General features: G+C 38.1%; 1 protein-coding gene across 1 annotated transcript in view; it reads right to left on the bottom strand.

The window, feature by feature from the left end:
- Window positions 1–647: 647 nt before the first annotated feature.
- The window catches only part of PIP5K1B (phosphatidylinositol-4-phosphate 5-kinase type 1 beta), a 351452-nt gene continuing 331281 nt past the window's right edge, over window positions 648–20818 (bottom strand). Inside the window, exon 15 of the mRNA XM_069086926.1 lies at window positions 648–1433. Within this exon, the coding sequence (XP_068943027.1) occupies window positions 1431–1433 (3 nt within the window). The 3' untranslated portion in view covers window positions 648–1430. The remainder of the gene's footprint in view (window positions 1434–20818) is intronic.

Raw genomic sequence — 20818 nt, 5'->3', positions numbered from 1 at the left:
ATTTAAACCTGGAATGAACCTGAGAACTATTATGTTAAGTTAATTATGTTAGACAGTATCCTATATTAATTAAATTCATAATTTTCATAATTGGCATTTTCAAGTACTATTTCTGCTCTAAGGAAATTTCTTTCTCAACATTTTCCTCCTATGAATGTACTTCCTGAAGCTGACTTTATTCTCTTGCTTCCTACTGTTTTTCAGCTCTAACATCCATTGGCAGTGTGACTATGAACACATTACTTAACTTCTCTGAACCTTAGCTTTCTCACTTATAAGATGTGGTTGGTATTTCTACTGTCAGGGTTGTTTTGAGGAAAGTAGTCTGTCAACCTTAAAGCACTATATAAATGGAAATTATTATTATTATTGTTAAAGCAATATCTTAACTGTATCATTTATTACATAGCTACTTATAGCTATGCTACCAAAACTTCATCATGGCATTTTAGGAAGCAGTGTCTTAGATTATCTGCCCATCATTTATTAAGATACTCTGTTTGGGAACTATCTTTAATTTTGTTCTTTATGCCTGCCATGTTCCCAATTCCTCAAGCAATTTGTTGACCTTCTGGGGCCACAAAGTCATAAAAGAGGGAGGAGGAGTTAAAAGAGTAGCAATGGAGAGACCAGGCAAGACCAATATATTGCCAATGTTGAGAACAAAATATTTTTATTTCTGTCAACAAAACTATAGTTTACAGTAGTATTTACTAAATAAATTATATAATTTCTCTTTTAACAAGCAATAAACTGAATCACAAATATTTCAGAGACAATATATGTACACAACATAAGGCCTTGTTATAAATAGCTTTCTCTCTCTCATTTCACTAGTCAAAAGTGAAAATATCTTTATAGAAGCAGGTCTTCATAAAGTCGGTGCAGACAGGTTACACGGACCCTTGCATGAAATCAGTTTAGACTTCCAACAACATGGACTTACATGATTATGACTTTGAAAAAAGGAGCAGACTTTATACTTTATTCACCATTTCATATTGATGAGTTTTTAAATAGATATTCAGATTACATTATTTGACTTGTGCATTATCACTGGATACATGCAAATGAAATAAACACAAGAGCCAATAGGAAAATATGACTTCCAAGTCCCAAAGGGTGATTGGCAACAGGATAGAAAATAGCTGAAATATAGTCTATGCGATTCTTCACAGTTCAACAAGCAACAGCAAAGGATAGTAACATGTGGCTTTTTTTTCACATCATTCCCACCAATTAAGCAGAGCGATCATTTCTATGGTTTGAGGCTCCTCTGATATCTTTCACAGGTAAAGATAAGTCCAGTCGATTATTACTCTTTGTGTAGCAAGGTTGAGCCAAGTTGTACCCAGTAATTCTGGAGTGGAGAATAGGATTTGCAGGCTCTGTAGTTACTTCTACCCGTGTATATAGATTTTCACTCTTTCTTACTGAAAAGAAAAAAGAACACAGGTATGAATCTCACTTCTTTCTTTATAAATACAAATCCATCATTTGCCTAGAGATTCATAATCAGATAGATTCAAGCAATTTTCTCTCCATGTGTAAGGATTAGAATTCACAAATAAAAATTATCATGAGCTTTCATGGTCAACAACAGGTCCAAACATGTCAATCCCCTGCTCAATAAAATGGTGGGTTCCTATTTCCTCTAGGAAGTACAAAACAAATAAAAACTGTTCTCTTTCTAGTTTAAAGTTCCTCACTACCCATTTTTCTAGTCTTACTATCTGTTAATCCCCTCTACACACTACATATTTCAGCAAAACTGGTCGTGTCTTGCTGTTCTTTATACATAGCCTCCTTCCCTCCTTTCCTTCCTTCTTTCTTCCCTCCCTCCCTTCCTTCCTCCCTCTTTTCCTTCCTTTCTTCCTGTCTCCCTCCTTCCTTCCTTTTCTCTGTCCACATGGGTAATTCTACCCTTACATGGGAATGCTCTGCTCAAAGGAATAGAAATTTTGATTGCTTAAACCTCACAAACCTGTGGTTTGGAGGCTAGAGTTTTTTTTCTTTTCCCTACTTATTTATTCTATCATTAAAAAAAATGAGACAATTAACTTTTCTGACCCATATTGTTTCATTTATGATTTCTTGAAATAGAACTCTAGAAAGCCGGGCTTTGATTCAAATGGAGCTACTTGACTATGCCTTAAACCCAAATCACTCTTGCTCTCACTCATCAACCAATAGTAGGTTCCAGTCCAAGTCTTACTTGGTCATTGTTTGGGGTTTGATGGCTCAGAGTGAGTGTAAATGGCAACTGTTTTTGTTCTGGCCAGAAACCTTGAGGGTCCTCTCCTCCCAGGGTGATTTTTTTTTTTGAGTAGGCAAACTAGGCCATCTTTTTTCTTTCTTTTTTTTTTTAATAAGCAATTGGGGTTAAGTAACTTGCTCAAGGTTACACAGCCAGTTATTTCTGGGTGTGCTGCTGAGTATCTGAGCCCGGATTCGATCCCAGGTCATCCTGACTCTGGGGCTGGTGCTCTTACTCACTGAGCCACTTGGCCGCCCCTAAAACTAGGCCATTTTTTTACCACATTTCTTACCTAGCCTTAAATCACTGAATGGGTGTTGCCTCAGACAAACAGGCCTGGGAAATACCCTGCCTTAAAAAGGCCAAGGTCTGCCTCTGTATCTGGGGGCCATCTCCAGTTGTCCTAAACTATGTCTTGCCACTGGACTCAGATGATTGGAGGAGAGCGTGAGGCCAGTGACTTTGCATGGGTCTGTCTCACTTAAATCCAATACACTTCCAAGTCAAGACATCACCCTGCTAATGTCATTGGTTCCTTTGAGAATGAAGGATGAATAACAACCTTTCCTTTGCAAAGGGGGCCCTTCTCCATCATGCCTAGAATACTCTCCTTCTCAGCTCATCTCTTTAAGCTGGTTTCCTTCAAGTCTTAGCTCAAGTCCTACTTTCTACACAAAGCCTTTCTTTTTTTTTTTTGCTTTATTTTTTGGGAGGGCAATTGGGGTTAAGTGACTTGCCTAAGGTCACACAGCTAGTTTTTGTGTTAAGTGTCTGAGGCCAAATTTGAACTCAGGTCCTCCTGACTCCAGGGCCAGTGCTCTATTCACTGCACCACCTAGCTGCCCCAAGTTTTGTTTTTTTTTTTTAAGCAATCGGGGTTAAGTAACTTGCTCAAGGTTACACAGCCAGTTATTTCTGGGTGTAGTGCCGAGTATCTGAGCCCAGGATTCGATCTCCAGGTCATCCCGACACTGGAATTGGTGCTCTTACTCGCCGAGCCACCTGGACGCCCCACAAAGCCTTTCTTGATCCTCTCAGTTCATAGTGCCTTCACCCCTTCCTCTGTTACTTTCCATCTATATTGTTTATGTGTTTATGTACTTTTATGTGTGCACGTTATCTTCCTTTGCTCTTTGAAGGCAGGACTGTGTTTATTTCTTTGTATCCTCATTGCCTAGCACAGTGGCTGATAGCTATCTCTTAAGTACCTACTACACACAAAGCAGGCACCTACCTAAGTACCTAGTTACTTAAGTACCTAATTTTATATATCACCTATTTCTTAAACCTACTACATTAGTAGATACTTAGAAATGTTGGTTGATTGTGTGTTCTTGGGAAACATATTTCAATGGCACTTCAGGGTTTATCTGCCTCATTATAACCCTGTGAAGCTGATGCTTATTTGTTTTGTCTGGATCTGTGATATTATTTTATCAGTGGAAATGACATTAAAGAAGAAGCATTGAAATCTATTTTTCTGCTGCATTATAAGGGACCTGGGACCTTTCCATCTGATTTGCAGTTGAAATCTTCCTTATTTGTTGTCTCCCCCATTAGAACTCCTTGAAAACTGGGACTTTCTCTTCTATTTGAATCCCCAGGGTTTAGCATAGTGCTTTGCACAGAGTAAACACTTAATGAATGGTTCATTCATTCATTCACAACTAGAAAGAGACTTACCTGAGGATACTGTTACTGGGGATATAGTTAGTATGAGTCAGAATTTGAACTTAGGTCTTCTTGACCTAAGCTTACTTTCTTTTCTTTTTTGGAGGCACCAGGGTAAGGGACTTGTACAGGGTCACACAGCTAATAAATGTTTAAGGGCAAATTTGAACTCAGGTCCTCCTGACTCCAGGCCCCGTGCACTATCCACTGCACCACCTAGCTGCCCCTAAGCTTATTTTCTATCACTATGTCAAACTTTCTCTTTGAGATAGGTAGTGAAAATACTGTCTCCATTTTATAAATGAGGAAATACAAAGGAGCTGCATTTTTTCAAGCCTTGCCTAGGCTATTCAAATGCATTGGCTTTGCTCTGGGCTTATATTCTAAAGCTAGAAACTGTTAACACATAATCCCCCAATCTTTTTTCAGCAGATTATTTCATCTTTCTCCATCAACTCTTTTATCAGAATTGCTAAAATGAAGCTAAAATAGAGTTATTTCCCTTTTCAAAAACCAGTCTGAGCCCAGGCTAAGAGTCTCAGAGAAGTCTAAGTTGCATTGGGACTCTTTCACTAATTCCCTTTATGACCTTGAACAAGACCTCTCTGACCTCAGTTTCCTAATCTGTAAAAGGATACCAGAAATGCATCCCCTCCCTCTCTCACAGTATTGTTTTGAGGAGCAAATGAGATAACAGAGGTGGAACTTATAAAGTATTATACAAATAAAAGGCATAATAATCCCTGAACCAGCTCAATCTCTGTGGTGACCTTAATGTGAAGCGAAAAGACCACAGAGTGCCTGGGGTGTGAGACTAAGAAGAAGGGGGAAATGGAATTATCACACTTGAAGCAGATATGAGTTGGCTAAGCCTTTGTTTTGACCATTTAGTTTTTTTTTAAAGAAAAACCTTATAAATAAAATAACCGTAATCAAGCAGAATAAATCCACACAGTGACCATACCATGTTCACAAATGTCTGTCTTTTTTTACATCTTGAGTCCATGTCCTTTCTGTCAGTAGAAGAGCAATATGTTTCATTATAGGTCCTCTGGAGACATGGTTGTTGACTATCTTTTTCATTTCTGCTTCACGTTTACTCCCTCTTTCCCCCCTCCTATGTACCCTTCTCCCAACTTTTGTTCCAGTCACCTCTTTTCCTGGTCCCATTAGATATTTTCTCTAGGGCAAGTGGTTCTAACCTGGGGTCCATGAACTTGTTTAGAAAATGCCATGTCTCCTGTTTTCCACTCCAATGCTTCTACCATTACATTATATGATCTCCCTGAGAACTCTATTTCAATATAAATGTTTTTCCTTGTTTTATGAGCTTAAAAAGATTATTCTGAGAAGGGATCCATAGTCTTCAACAGCCTGCCAAAGAGGTTCATGACACAAAAATAGTTAAGGACCCCTGTTCTAGAGTGTGCATGTGCGTGTGCACACAAACACAAATCACATGTGGTCTAAGAATATTATGCTACATTCTAAATGAGTATTTATATGATAGCACATAATTAAACAATTAAACAACTAAGAAATAAATTTTGCATTAATGCAGAAATCATTTTACTTGGTTCTAGCTTGTCACTGGGGCAGCTAGGTGGTATGGTGAATAGAGTGCTGGGTCTAAAGTCAGGAATACATCTTCTTGAATTCAAATCTGACCTCAGGCAATAGCTGGGTGACCTGAACAAGTCACTTAATCCTGTTTGCCTCAGTTTCCTCATTTGTAAAATGAGTTGGAGAAGGAAATGGTAAAGCGTTGCAGTATCTTTGCCAAGAAAAACCCCAAATGGGGTCAATGTCTTAAGAGCTGGACGTGACCGAAAAACAAATGAACTGCCACAAGAATAACAAGCTTGTCACCTGCCAAGTCTGTGTTATTATTTCCTAGGAAGTAGCCAAATTAGATGGCCAAAGAGTGAGACAATATTGCAAAGTGAATGAAGGGAGATAGCCCCAGCCCTGGGTCCTTCATCCTGATTTTCCCCCTGAGGCCACATTATTGGTTACTGGAGGCCACTTAGTTGTAGCAATTTATATTTCCAAACAAATACCTCTGGGCTTTAAGTAAGCTGCTGTCAGGCATAAGCCTTTGTGGGACTTGAAGGCTTAAGAGTCTGATTGTGATAAATATTGTTTCAGTAAGAAATCTAGATAGCAATGCTAGCCTCTACTCAGTATAAAATGGGATATGTTGTTGAATTTATAGCTCCACAGAAACATCAATTAGTCTGCAATGAAATAATCCAGTATTATTTATATGATAGCAAGAGGATAGATGTTTAATCCTCTTAATCCTTCAATTTTTTATCTATGTGACCTTGGGCAAGTAATTTCCCTTTTCTGGGGCTTAGTTTTCCCCATCTGAAAAAATGTTGCTATACCCTTTTCTTCTTAAAGCCTGACAGAAATAGCAATAGGGAAATGGGGCTCTGAAACATGAAAAGCTGTTTTTTTTTTTCTAATTCTTTGCCAGCCAACATTCACCATACCTTTCACAAACAAATTACTATGAACACAGACCTTTGAGTTCTTACAGTATCCTGGTGAGGACGTGAGACATTATCTCTGCATTAGAGGTGGAGGAATTAGGATCTCCACATTAGAATTGGACTAACCAATCCCTGCCCCCCGCAAAAAACTCCACAAAAATAAAAACAAACAAACAAAAAGCAGGGTTAGAAAGAAGAAAAAAGGAAGTGTTTTCTAATAGCCCATGATTAATACAGTAACGTAAGACTCAGGTGTCAAGGAGGCAATGTGGTATAATGGTAAAAGGACTGGATGGAAGGGAGAACTCAATTCAATGGATATTTCTGCCATCATAATAGGTCACGTTTACTGCTTTAAGGTTTATGAAGAATTTTCCTCACTAAAACTTTATAAAGCTGGAGATGTAAAAATTATTATTTCTATTTTGTGTGGGGAAACTAAGGCTCTGAGAGGTCGTAGCTTGCCCTTAGTCACATAGCTAGTCAGTGCCGAAGTTGGAACTCAAACCCTTGTTTACCAGTTCTCAATCTAGCCTGCTCTTTCTACTAGGATACATTCCTTCTGTCCACCTATGTGACCTCAACAAGTCAATTTAACTTCTCAGGGCTTCAGCTTCTTCATTTGTTAGCTGATGTCTCTTCCAGCTTTAATATTCTATGATTCCATTAAGGTAGAAGACATTTTGTTCCTTCTAAGAGCCATGACAGACAGGAGAGTTTTAAGTTTCATTTTGCTATTTTTATGTGTCAGGAAAATGGAGTTTTCTTCCATGAAGAATGGGATGGACTTTCATATTTACTGCCTTCTCGAATGTCAACTTAATATGTTACCTTTCTTTTCTTTAAAATAAATATTTTCCACCAATTACATGTAAAAACAATTTTTAACTTTTTAAAATGAGTACTAAATTCTCTTCCTTTCTCCTCTGCTCCTCTTTTAGAAGGCAAGCAATTTGATATAAGTTATATATGTGCAGTCATGCAAAACATATTTACCTTTCTTTTCAAGGTAAAAGTTAAATGCACACATCTCAAGTCAAGGGCAGCTAAGTGGTGCCATAGTGCATAGAGCGCTGGGATTCGAGTCAGGTAGATTCATCTTCCTTAGTTCAAATCTGGCCTCAGACACTAACTAGCTGTGTGACTCTGGGCAAATCACTTAATCCTGTTTGCCTCAGTTTCCTCATCTGTTAAATGAACTGGCAAAACACTGCAGTATCTTTATTAAGAAAACTCAAAGTGGGATCATGAAGAGTCAGACACAACTGAAAATGACTGAATAACAACAAAATTAAATGATTTGCCTCAAGTTCACGCAGTGAATTAGCAGTGGAGTTTAGCAATAAAGGGTTCACGGAGGAAGTGGGACTTGAGTTAATTCTGAAAGGATGGGCAAGGTTTGAATTTGACTTCGCATCTTGTGCTTCCTCCTTTTCTTCCCTCTTATTGGTTAAATATAGTTGTTGTGGTAGCTCATGAGAGAACAGATTACAATACTTAAATAGTTAAACCCCCTCCGTAAGTAGATGATAATACTCAGTGAATACACTGGGATCTGTCTAGACCCAAGTGACAAGTTTGCTCTTCCCTAGGCCCTCTCACATGATGGATTGAAGAGCTGATCCTATCATTTAATAACTGTTAGCGTAAAAGGGAATTTTTTCATACCATTCCCCTCCGGGCAACTTGTTCCCTGAGAATGTTACATAATGCTTTGGGCACCAGTGATTTATCATTCCCTGACAAGTTTACAACAGGATTTCCAGAACCCAAGTTACTTTTGCTAATTGCAACATTAATTTGTTGCATTATTATATAATATATCACATAGTTCTTTTATCTCAAAATAAGAGACAGGCAAATTAATCTTTCCTCCAGCTGCTCCCTTCCATAGGAAAACATGAAGAGGAAGAAAATCTATTGTTGTTTTCATCTGAAAAGGAACAGTCGTCCGATAAGTACATTGGCCCATCTCTCATTGCTACAGAAGGGACTAATCAGATGCCAGAGACTTCCAGGCTGGGTATGAGCATGAGATGTAACACTTGGATTGTGTATGAGGAAGACTAGAAATAGCATCATCCTATCAGCCTCTCTCTGCTTAGAATCTTAGATTTAAAGCCAGATTCAGAGTTCCTTACTTTACAGACGAGGAACTGAGGCCCAGGGAGTTTTAGTGACTTGCCTGAAGTCACATAAGTATTGTCAGAGATGGGATTTGAACCAAGGGTCTCTGATTTCCAAATCCAACCCTTTTCCCCATTGTATCTTAGTTATGTTTTGCTGATATTTTGATTTCCAAAGACTCTGTGAAGAGGACACAATAGAATGGTTCCAAGAGACCATCTTCAAATATTTAACAAGGAAAAATAAAGTATGTTTAGTCGTTTCAGTTGTGTACAACTCTGTGACCCAATTTGGGGTTTTCTTGGCGGAGATACTAAAATAGATCGCCATTTCCTTTGCCAGTTCATTTTACAGATGTGGAAACTGAAGGAAACAGGGTTAAGTGGCTTGCCCAGGCTCACTGAGCTACCAAGTATCTGAAACCCAATTTGAACTCAGGTCTTTTTGACTCCAGGTCCAGCAATCCCTACACTGAATCATCCAACTGCTCCAGATCGCACATACATACCGCTATAGTAATTTGTTGTTGCTTCTGTTCAGTTGTATTCAGTTGTGTTGACTCTTTTTGAACCCATGTGGGGTTTTCTTGGCAAAGATACTGTGGTGGTTTGATATTTCCTTCTCTAGCTCATTTTACAGATGAGGAAACTGAGGCAAACAGGGTTTAGTATTTGCCCAGGGTCACACAGCTAGTAAGTATCCGAGGCTGGGATTTGAATCCAGGAAGATGAGTCTTCCTGACTCCTGGCCCCAAATTCTATCCACTGTGCCACCTAGTTGCCTGCTAGGTACATTGTGTACATTATACAATCTATACAATGTACATTATACAATCTATAATATACAAAAGTAGATTATAAAAAAAGATGAGATAAAGATTAAATTTGATCCTAGAGTCCATAGGGACCCATGCTTTAGGAAAATCACTTTGGCATCAATGTGGAGAATGGATTGGAGAGAAAAGAGACGAGGTAGGGAGGTCAATTAGGAGGCTATTACAATAGTCCCTGTGGAAGTGATAAAGGTCCAAATTACAGGGTACAATGATGCTGTAATAACTTGGGTGACAGGAAAGATGGTGGTGCTGTCAGTGGTAATAGGAAGACACATGGATTTGGGGAGAAAGAATGTAATAAGGTAAGCAACAGGTCACAAGTGACTCATAACTGCTCATACGGTGTGACTCATTCTGTCCTACCCAAAATAAGAGGGGGGCAGCGTTCTTCACTTGGTGATCATTGCCCTGTCCTACTAGCACAGAACCCACCCTCCAATAGGTATCTTGTCATAGCCACAAGGTGATCTGGGACAGAGGTGCAGGATGTAGAAGTGGGATTTTCCCTAGTGATATCTGGGTACTTATGTAATTGCTTCTACATGGAGGCCTGTGTAGGAGTTAGGTTATTACTATTCTGAATAGTTAGTACTATTACTATTACTACTATTAGATGGCCATCTAGGAAGAGGGGAAGCTGGGACTTTGTAATACAGAGGCAAGAAGGCAGAGTTTGGTGGTGTTGGGGTATGGCAGTATGTGGGGTTATATTAGAGACAAATCCCATAATGAGAATCCCATCTTCTCACCTTCTGGTTGGTTGATCATGCCATGGCCCTCATTTTGGAGATCAGATAAAAAAGTGTAGATGGAACCAAATAGAACACTTGATTTTCCATCTGAGAATTCTATCTAGACTAAGCTCTAACCTATCTTTGCAGACTAACTTCATTTGATCCACATCACACATAGTATGTTTCAGTCAAACTTATTTGTGGTTCCCCATACATGCCATTCTAACCGCCCATTTCTAGGTCTTTGCGTGAGGTGTTCCTCATGCTTGGGATGTGCTTCATCAGCTTTGTCTCTCAGAATGCCTAATTTTTCTTGAAGGCTCAACTTGAAGGCATTTGCCAGCTCTTCAAGAAGTTATTTTCTGATTTTCCCCGTTGTTAGGATGACCCCCCCCCCAAATACTCTCTCTTTACTTTGTATACATTTAAAAAAAATGGTTTAGCTTTATATATGTTGCTTCCCCCTCCATTAGAATGCAAGCTCTCTGAAGGTAGGAGCTATTTCCTTTTGGTCTTTGTATTGCCAGTACTTAGCACAGTGCCTTGAACACGGTAGGTACTTATTTGATGAATGATAAGTCCAGTGAACAAGCATAGTTCTATATTATATGCCTCTACCCCTTCTATTGTATCCTTTTATATTTTAATCAAAATATGTATGTGTTTGTAACTAGATTTCTTTTAGGTCTGACCTATTAGTTTTTTTTTATAAATGTCTGATCAGTGGGCTTATGATGGTTAACATGGCTGTTCCAAGTCAATGCTGTGAGATACTAAATAACCTTCTTCTTTCTTCACCTGTAACTCAGGGATAATACCTGACCAAGTATTTTACAGCATTTTTTTTTGAGGACAAATGAAATAATATGTGTGAAAATGCTTTTTAACATGTAAAGTACTGTAGACATGTGAGGTATTGTTATCATTCTTCCAATGAGAGTCAATACTTTTTTAAAGAATAAAAAGAGATTAGAATTAAAAAAAAGTATTAGGGGGAGATGGGAAGATCTGGGGAATCATTGGCAATAGAAGACTGAACAAGTGAGCACAAGAGATACAAGGGTCAACTACACCCAGGTCTATGGGATAAATGGAAATGAATGCTGAAATGAGGTGGAAGTCAGCATTGCCTATGAAGATACAATTCAGTCCAGTTGGACTACTGCAAAGAAATTACTCAAGTTCAACAAAGCTCTGACCAAGATAAGAACCTTGCGTTAATTTATTTGAAAATCCAGTGCTCTTTGCTGCTCCAATCATAACTATTCCAACAGGTTCAACTATAGTAATGTCAACAGTTCTCATGTATAGCATCACAAATAAGGTCACTAGCTTGACTTTACTGATTTTCGAATTCAGTCATCCTAATTATAAAATGGGAATCCTATTGGGATGCTATGAGATTCAGTCAGGTTCAAATTTGTTATGATGAAGTTGTAAGTCTGTGTCTCTATACTGTTTATCAAGATTATTTTTTACAATATCTTAAGGGAGGGAAAGGCCTTTTCTGAGATTACAAAGCCATTTTTGAAATGCATTAGGACTAGGAGTCAGGAGATTTGGGTTCTGCCCTTACTGTACAGTGAATGAGCTTAGGAGCCATAGGTGAGATACTTCCCCTCTTTGGTCCTAAACACCTTTGTTAAAAAAAAAAAAGACTAAAATCAGCACATCTTAAACCATAGGTTGTGACCCCTTATGGGATCACATATTATCATATATTATTGGCAATGATAAAAGGTTTCTGAATGTGCAAAGACCAAACATTAATTAAAAATCAAACAGGTAATGAATTCAAGGTGTTTCTGGCACTGCTTGCCTGTGTTGTATCACACAACTTCACTGCAGCCTTGGTTCTGAACACAAAGCATGTGCACTTTGCACTGTGCATGTCCTTAGGCCACACAATGCCAACTAATGCTGCCAAAAAGCACAAGGGGTCACAAAGTAATAACGGGTCTTAGGTGAAAAAAATTTAAGAAGTCCTGAACTAGATGACCTCGAAGATCCCTTCTAGTTCTGAAATTAAATGATTCAATGGAATCACTTTTTGATGACAAATAACATGAGCTGAGTGGGACATGTTACTAGCTGGCAAAAAATAAAAATAAAAAATGATTAATTCCAGCACCGATAGAAATCCATTATAAACCACGCCTTAAACAGCCAATACTTTTGTGAGCCATAGCATAGATTATTGGTCTGGTTTGTAAACTCCCATAGACGGAGATTTACAAGTCATCTGTAACTTCTTACCATTTACAGAGTTGTCTGAGGCATTGAGTGGTTAAGTGAAAGCTAGTGTGTGTTGGGGGAAGAACTGGAAGCCAGGCCATCTTGACTCCAAGAATGACTATTTATCCACTACCCCAGCAACTTTCAAAGTTTAGAACAAAGACCCTAGGGGGTCTTTGGGGAGGGGTCTGTGAGGCTGAAACTATTGTCATAGTAATACCAAGAAGTTATTTGCCAATAAAATATTCCTCTTTTTTCCAACTATATAACTGTGGGAGGCTAGATTTTTTTCATATACATCAACCAAGATAACATATTGCAACAGATTGAACACAGAAGTAGATATGAAAATCCAGCTGTCTTCTATCAATCCAGGCATTAAAGAGATTTGCAAAATAAATGAAACAATGTAACTCTTCTCACTATTTTTGAAAATATAATTCTCTTTCATAAAATGTTATGTTACTATGCAAGAGGTTTATTATCATTATTTAAACATTAATAAATATCTTAAAATTTTATCTATTGAGTTTCTAACAGAGTAAATACTTACAGCTATAACTCCTATAAACAAACACTCTTTGGAGTCCTCAATAATTTTTAAGAGTTTAAGGGGATCCTGAGGCCAAAAGGAATCGAGAATTGCAGTGCTACAGCAGGGGTGTCAAACTTATACAAAACTCTCTAGTGTGGCCCAAACTAGATGAAAATGCAATTTGGAAATATTTAATAAAATAAATATAAACTCACAGTTTTCTAAGTCAATATGAGGCTCACAGGGAACCTATTTCTATTTGTTTTGATGCCACTCTCCTAGACCATGCTACCATAGCACAAACCAATTAGCCTAATTCATAAGTATCTAAAGTCATAAAAATCAGCGAAGGATTTAAATACAGAAACTCATGTCAAAAAAGTTAGACTGAAGTTTACAGAGGTCTTGTAACTTCTAATTAAAAGTATTCTTAATGGTACTTGATTTACAAAGTGTTTTTCTTGTGTGAGATAGGTGGATTAAGTGTTACTACCACTGTTTTACAGATGAGGAAATTGAGATTTAGAGGGGTCAAATGTTTTGCCAAAAGTCACCTAGCATATAACGTAATATAGTGAGAAGGTTATGGGATTTGGAATCAGAAGAGCTGGTTTCTAATGCCTCATCCAGCTCTGCCTTTTTTTGGTCTTTGCAACCTTGGGTGTTTCCTTGGCTTTTCTGGGTCTGTTTCCTCATCTGTCAAATAAGAGGGTTATACTAGATCAAAGATATCAAATGCACAGGCCAACTGCAAGAACTAGATTAAAATGTAATTAGGAATTTGAAACTCAAAATTTTAGAAAAACAAATATTAAAAATGTTTATTTACATGTAATTGAGAAAAAAATTAAGCAAAAATTAAAAGTAAAAAAGTTTTACATGCCTACAAATGTATAATTTATATCAAATTGCTTGCCTTCTCAAGGAAGGAGGAAGGGAGAGAAGGAGAAAATTTGAAACTCAAAAATTTAAAAAACAAATGTTAAAAAATTTTGCGTAGGGGTGGCTACATGGCGCAATGAATAGAGCACTGGCCCTGGAGTCAGGAGGACTTGTGTTCAAATCCAGCCTCAGATACTTAACACTTACTAGTGTGTGACCTTGGGCAAGTCACTTAACTCCAATAGCCCTGCCCTCCAAAAAAAAAATGTGTACCTGTAATTGAGAAAAGGGAATTAAAATTAAATGTAAAATGTTATTGGGAAACAGCAAAATAAACAAAAATACAGTAGAACCTAGATAATGTTAATAAGTGGTTTTCTAAGTAAAGATACAATGGCAGAGATCCCCATTGAGTTTGTCACCAGTCAGAGTTTCTTAAGCTGTGGGGTTCGGAAAAATTGGACAACAGTAAGAAGTTTCTGAATGCACAACGACCGAAAACTAATCCAAAATCTGTCACAAAGAATCTGAGGTGTTTCTCTTGCTTGTTTTTTGCATTGCATAACTTCACAGCAGCCTTGGTTCTGAAAACAAAGTATGGGCAGCTGTGCACTGCACGTGCCCTCAGTCCACACAACGCCAAGGGATGCCGCTGAAAACGAAGAAGTTGTGGCAAAAAGAAAAAGTTTAAGAAGACCCAGACCAGAACCTAGAATTCTAGATGGTGATCTGATGATCTCTAAAGTCCCTCCTGGCTCCAAAGCTATGATCCTATGATTTTAAATCTATGCTTCTATGATCCTAAATAACAATGGGGACTTGAACTCATGGGTCCTCAAGTCACAGCGCACTTTCTTCTCTGTCATGCTGTCCCTATGGTTACAGACCTCTTCCACATGTAAAAGTACCTCTTACCCTGCCCCGCCTGTGATTCCTTTCACCCTGATCCTCCCCCAGACTTGTGATTACTCCTTTTTCTTTTCTTTTTTTTTGGAGGGGGGGAATGCAAGGCAGTTGGGGTTAAATGACTTGCCCAAGGTCTCACAGCTAGTAAGTGCCAAGTGTCTGAGGCTGGATTTGAACTCAGGTCCTCCTGACTCCAGGGCTGGTGCTTTATTCACTGCGCCACCTAGCCACCCACTTGTGTTTACTCTTATTCCCCCTTTCTTCCCCCCAACTTTTGTGATTCCTTGGGAGGGGACTCTGTTAATGTGGTTTTGCAATTTTTTTCAATCCTGGAGAACTGCCTGTTGGCACTGAGATGTTGTCATTGAGATGTTGAAATCTTGCCTGCCTATGAGGATCCCACAGCCAATCTATATCCAAGTCAGGACCTGACTATGCCTTTCTGACTTCAAATCTATCTTTAGATTCATGCTGCCTCTCATATAAAATTATGTTAATCTGTTCATTCAGTCACTTTCATTTCTCTATCCTTTATCTTATTTATTATTTCATAATAAAATATGATCATTCTTCACATCAACTCCACATAATTGATGTCTCTGATAAGGGAGATTTGTTAAAGGAATGGCTAAGTGCCTTTCCCTACTTGCCCTTCTATTCTACATTTGGAAAATACATTTTGTAGAGATATATGTCTAGATTTAATGCCAATAAAATTCAGGGGCTATTAATATCAAATGATGTTTCGGTTGAAGAAAAAAAGGCCTTGCCCAGATATCATACATTCAAGAGAAAGCTATTGTTTTACAGTTATAATTATTATTACTAGATTAATATACATTGTTATTACAAATTATTATTAGTATTATTAAAACAGCAATCTCATGATTTCCCTTACAGTTCTATTGTCAGCTAGGCATGAAAGCACATTCAAACCCATTATACCTTTCTGTGGAATGACTTTGCCACTCGCTTTTTTTTTATTAAAATTTTAAATTTTTTTTTAGTTTTCAAGTTTTACTTTTATAAGATTTTGAGTTCCAGTTTGCCACTCTTTCCATAACATTCCCTCATGTTCTATACTGGGTCAAGAAGAATTCTTAGAAATTGAAACAACTTACAAAGTTGCAGTCATGACTTTTAATACTTCTGGCCATTCAAACGGTAGATCATATTGCTGTCTACCCTTACCAATACCATATGCTGCATTCCTTTTCTTTTTTTGAGGGGGGGGATACAAGACAATTGGGGTTAAGTGACTTGCCCAAGGTCACACAGATACTTAAGTGTCAAGTGTCTTAGGCCAAATCTGAACTCAGGTTCTCTTGACTCCAGGACCAGTGCTCTATTCACTGCTCCACCTAGCTGCCCCCACTGCATTCTTCTTTTTTTTTAATCTTGTTTTTAAAATTAATTTGTTTGTTTCCTTTTAGTTTACAGGATTCAATTCCACAATTCCTTGGGTTTCACCACTGCATTCTTCTTAATGCCCAAATCTGCTGTTGCCAGACATAAAACCAATGGAAAGCATACCTTTGGTTACTGATTAAAAGTATCATTCAAAAAAATATTGCACTATTTGAATATTTTCAAAATGATTTGTTGTTCAGTCAGTCATGACTAACTCCTTGTAACCCCATTTGGGGTTTTCCTGGCAAAGATATTGGAGTGGTTTGTCATTTCCTTCTTCAGCTCATTTTACAGATTAGGAAACTGAGACAAACAGGGTTAAGTGACTTGCCCAGGGTCACCCAGTTGGTAAATGTCTAAGGCCAAATTTGAACTCAGGAAGATGAGTCTTTCTAACTCCAGGTCCAACACTCTTTCTAACTCCACGTCAACACTGTGTCACCCAGCTTCCCCTAAATCAAAATGCTTTAGATTGTCTCAAATAATGCAACTTGAAGGTCAAGTTCTCTTTTATGCAGTGGACTTAGAGTTTAAGGACCTGAGTTCAAATGCTGACTATGCTATTTATTACCTGTGTTACTCTGTGCAAGTCCCTTGGCCTACCTCTTGGAGCACTGATTTCTTTGTCTTTAAAACGAAGGAGGTTCTGTAGTACAGGTGCAAAGAGTTCCAGATTTGGAGTCAAATTCAGGACCTGAGGGAGACCTGAGAATCTAGCTCTACTACCCTTGGGCAAGTCACTTAAGCTCTATAGGCCTCACTTCCCTCATCTATTAAATGAGGGGGTTGGATTTTCAAGTTCTCTTCTAGATCGAAATCTTCAGATCCTAAGTGGATAATTTGAAACCTAGATTGAATGTTTCAGTAAGCACATTAGAACTCAGACCAATTGCAGCTAGGTGGTGCAGTGGATAGACTGCAGGAATCAGGAAGACCTGAGTTCAAATCTAGGCTCAGATATTTACTAGCTATGTGACCCTGGGCAAGTCATTTAACTGTTTGCCTCAGTTTCCTCATCTGGAAAATGAGATAATAATAGTACCTACCTCATAGGATTGTTGTGAGGATCAGATGAATTATAAAGTACTTTGCAAAGTGCTTACATAAATGTTATTATTATCATTCTGCTCTTGTTTCAGGTAAACGGCACTTTAATTTACACATACAGTATGACCGCTTAAAGGAGATTTCATTTATTATCAGTTATATTTAAATTAACACATTTAAAATGGTTTACTGGCATAACATTCTCCCTCCTCCATGGATTGTACAATTAATGCCCATTCCCACTCCTACCCCTAATCTGTAAATTATGCCAGTCACTGGAGAATAGTTCAGCTCACTTTCTACTGTGACTTCCCATGTCCTCCACTCAGCTCAAGAGAGACCATACTTGAGTTTCCTTTCCTCTCCCTCTTTCTGATTCTAGGTATCTTCACAACACTCCTAACTTAGAGACCACGGGTATCTCAGACTACCATACATCAACCTGCCTTACTCACATATGCCCTGAGCCTCCAGTAGGAATATTCCAAAATAATTTGTACATTATGTCACAGGAATGAGCTGAATCAGTCTCAATCTCTTTCTCTGACATATAAACACATATGTATACTTATGTGTATCTACACATACTGTAGATTATTTATTTATAATTTATTAATAATGTTTGGATCTAACTTTATGTGATTAGAGGTTGCTTGTGCCCAGAATGTGCTTGACCTCAGTAACTCTCTAGGAGTGCTAAAGATGACTACTAGGCATTTTGTCCCCCAGGTGCTGGAACAAAAAACATTCTTGTTTTGTGTCTCCACAACCAGGACTTGTTTTAGGTTCACCCAATCTTATGTTTTGGGTTCCTTTCATTTGATTCCTGTGTGACTAGTGTTGTGGAAACCTTCATCAAAATCCTATATGACATGAACTTTCCAGAACCTAGAAAGGAAACCTCTCTCTCTCTCTCTCTCTCTCTCTCTCTCTCTCTCTCTTTCTCTCTCATCCTCCCCCATCCCTCTCTCTCCCAAATGACCTGATAAATTTCTTTCTAAAACTATTTCAGATTCTGGAAATTGGTCTTGTGAACAACTATATATATATATACACACACACATATACACACAATGTGTATATATACACAGTCTATACTTAATACATATTAAGTATGATGTATTTTATAAAAGTGATATCCTTGAAAGGGGAACTGATCTTTCAAGAAAAATCTTGCTACTCATAAATACTTTTTTTTTTGCTTTTTGGAGGGGGGAAGGCAGGGCAATTGGGGTTAAGTGACTTGCCCAAGGTCACAAGGCTAGTAAGTGTTAAGTGTCTGAGGTAGGACTTGAACTCAGGTCCTCCTGACTCCAGGGCTGGTGCTCTATTCACTGGGCCACCTAGCTGCCCCCATAAATACTCTTAAAATACTAAACAAGTCTTCTTCTTATAATAGGCTAGTGCTTTAAGTAGGCATAACGACAAAGCAATCATGGTACCATGGATACTAAAAAGACCAAGGGAAAAGGGCAAAAGACCAAGTTGAAAGCATGAGTGAAGACTAACTAGTTTATCAGATTCCTTTGGTACCAAAAGAAATAGACAAATGGATTTCACGCTATTTAACACATGGATACTAAAAAATCCAAGGAAAAAAAGACAAAAAGTGTGCACTTATTCTTCATTTTAACCCTGCAGAGACATATTCTTCATTTTTTTTTCAGTTACTCCATCCTAAATGTGAAGGAAAATGAAAATTGAAAGGAGGGTAATGAGCTATTAAAGTGAGTAGACTTTTAGGTCTGAATGAACATCCAGATGTAAAATGAAAATCTCCATGCATGAAAACACACCCTGGAATTAAAAGTTAATGATTCAGAGCCTTCCAGACATGCAGCTGTTTCAAATGCCTTAAGGTTTGGGGCAGAGGATGTGAAGGAAAAGTAAAGTTGGAGAGGCCATGCTCTCTGCCATCTTTTCCTCCAGTGAATTTTCTTTAGGGCATCCCCAGCTTGTCAATGGGCGAAGATTGTGCATGTTGATTGTTTGGAATTTGAAATGTTTCAAAGAATCATGAAACTTTGGAATATTTTGTAGAATGAATGGGAAAAGACCTTGGGAATGGTCTGGTTCAAGGATTCTTAATGTATAGATTTTTTTTTTGTTTACAAGCTCATAATTTTATTTCTAGCTGTATTTGAATCTGGGTTCGTTTCAAAAAATATTTTGATATGATTTCATTGTAAGAGGTTTTTCTTTTAATCTTGTGTATTTTATCTTATGCATTAAAAACATTATTCTGAGAGGGGTCCATTGGGCTTACCAGACTACCAAAAAGGATCCATTACACAAAAAAGGTCAAGAACCCTTGATGTAGTTCAATTTTGTTAATTTTACAGATGAAGAAATCAAAACCCAAATTTGGAACTCAAAATCTTGTGGAAATGATTGTCGAAAACTAAAATAAATAAATAAATAACATTAAAAAATTTAAAAAAGAACAAAACCAAAACCCAGCAAATTAAGCCCAAATAAGCTAGGAGTGAGGTTAGGACGAGAATCTCTTTTAACTTGTAGTCTCTCAGTAACACAGTTTTATAAATGGTGGTTTGGTTATAAAGGGTAGGTTTTCAGGCCAACCCATAAAAACTAATTTAACTTATAATATATTTGAAATATACATTGAACACATAGTACCACAGAATTGTGCCACTATGTATAATAATATCTGGGGAAGAAAAACGATTCAAAGTTCCAATGTGGGATGCACAGACCCTCACTCTTCCTACCTTAGCAGTGGGAATAGGAATTCTCTCACTTCCTAGCCACAAGGCAGTAGGGATTTGTGTTCCCCATCTCCAGGCCACTAGTGCTGGATCTTTCAAAGTGGTAAGTGTGTATAAGGGCTGGGAACTAGGATCCAAAGAACAGGAAGTGGTATCCCAGGGAGGAAAGGAAAAGCAGATACTGCTCCCTTCTACCCGTGTTAACTGAGGGATATTCCCCAGTCCTCACCCCTTTCTTCCTGTATTCCCTTCTTGTGCTACTGTCTCTTACCTTAAAACAGCATCTCTCTCTTTGCTGGATCATTATATAATGGAACACAAACCTCCCAGCTTCTTTCCCCCTCTGTCTCTCAAGCATACAGTGCTTTGAGTTAACAATGTGAAACAGAGAGGTGTAAAGTCTCATTCTATTATCTGTCAGCTTCTTTCTCTTTTAATTTAGATCCAACTTGTTAAATTGCAAATAAGTGCTATCTTTGAGTACATAAGGGACTGGAGTAGAGAATCAACATTCCAGAGGCAAGATAGGCTCAGGGCATCTTGGGTACTTTATCACAAGAGTTAGGGTAGGGGTTGGGGCTCTGTGGGTTTCACATAAGTTGGGACCACTGAGGGAGGAAAGGGTTAAGGGATGGGGAACCCATGAGAAGATACTAGGATAAAATCTGAGTAACTCGTAATGACGGAAGGGAAGAGAGCGGGAAGACAACATATGGCTTATCATCTTTTCCTATTATGTTTGGGCTCTCTAAGATTCCCTTAGGGTGAATGGAAAAGCCTTCTCATCATAGACTCTACCTGTACTGAAACACTAACTCCTCAGTCCCAAATGCTGTTATAAACCAACAGACTTCTAGGAAAGGCTTTATGGGCACACATTATAAACTCCCATCCCAGCTGTTTCTCCATTTGTCAGAACCTTGGGCATAGGGACATGAAGACATGCTTACAT

Source organism: Petaurus breviceps, unplaced genomic scaffold, assembly GCF_028583685.1.
Source record: "Petaurus breviceps papuanus isolate PSGF00001 unplaced genomic scaffold, PetGlider_PUasm1.0 118, whole genome shotgun sequence".
Classification (NCBI taxonomy): Eukaryota; Metazoa; Chordata; class Mammalia; order Diprotodontia; family Petauridae; genus Petaurus; species Petaurus breviceps.
The sequence above is the reverse complement of the archived record's forward strand: the minus strand, read 5'-3'. Positions and strand labels throughout refer to the sequence as shown.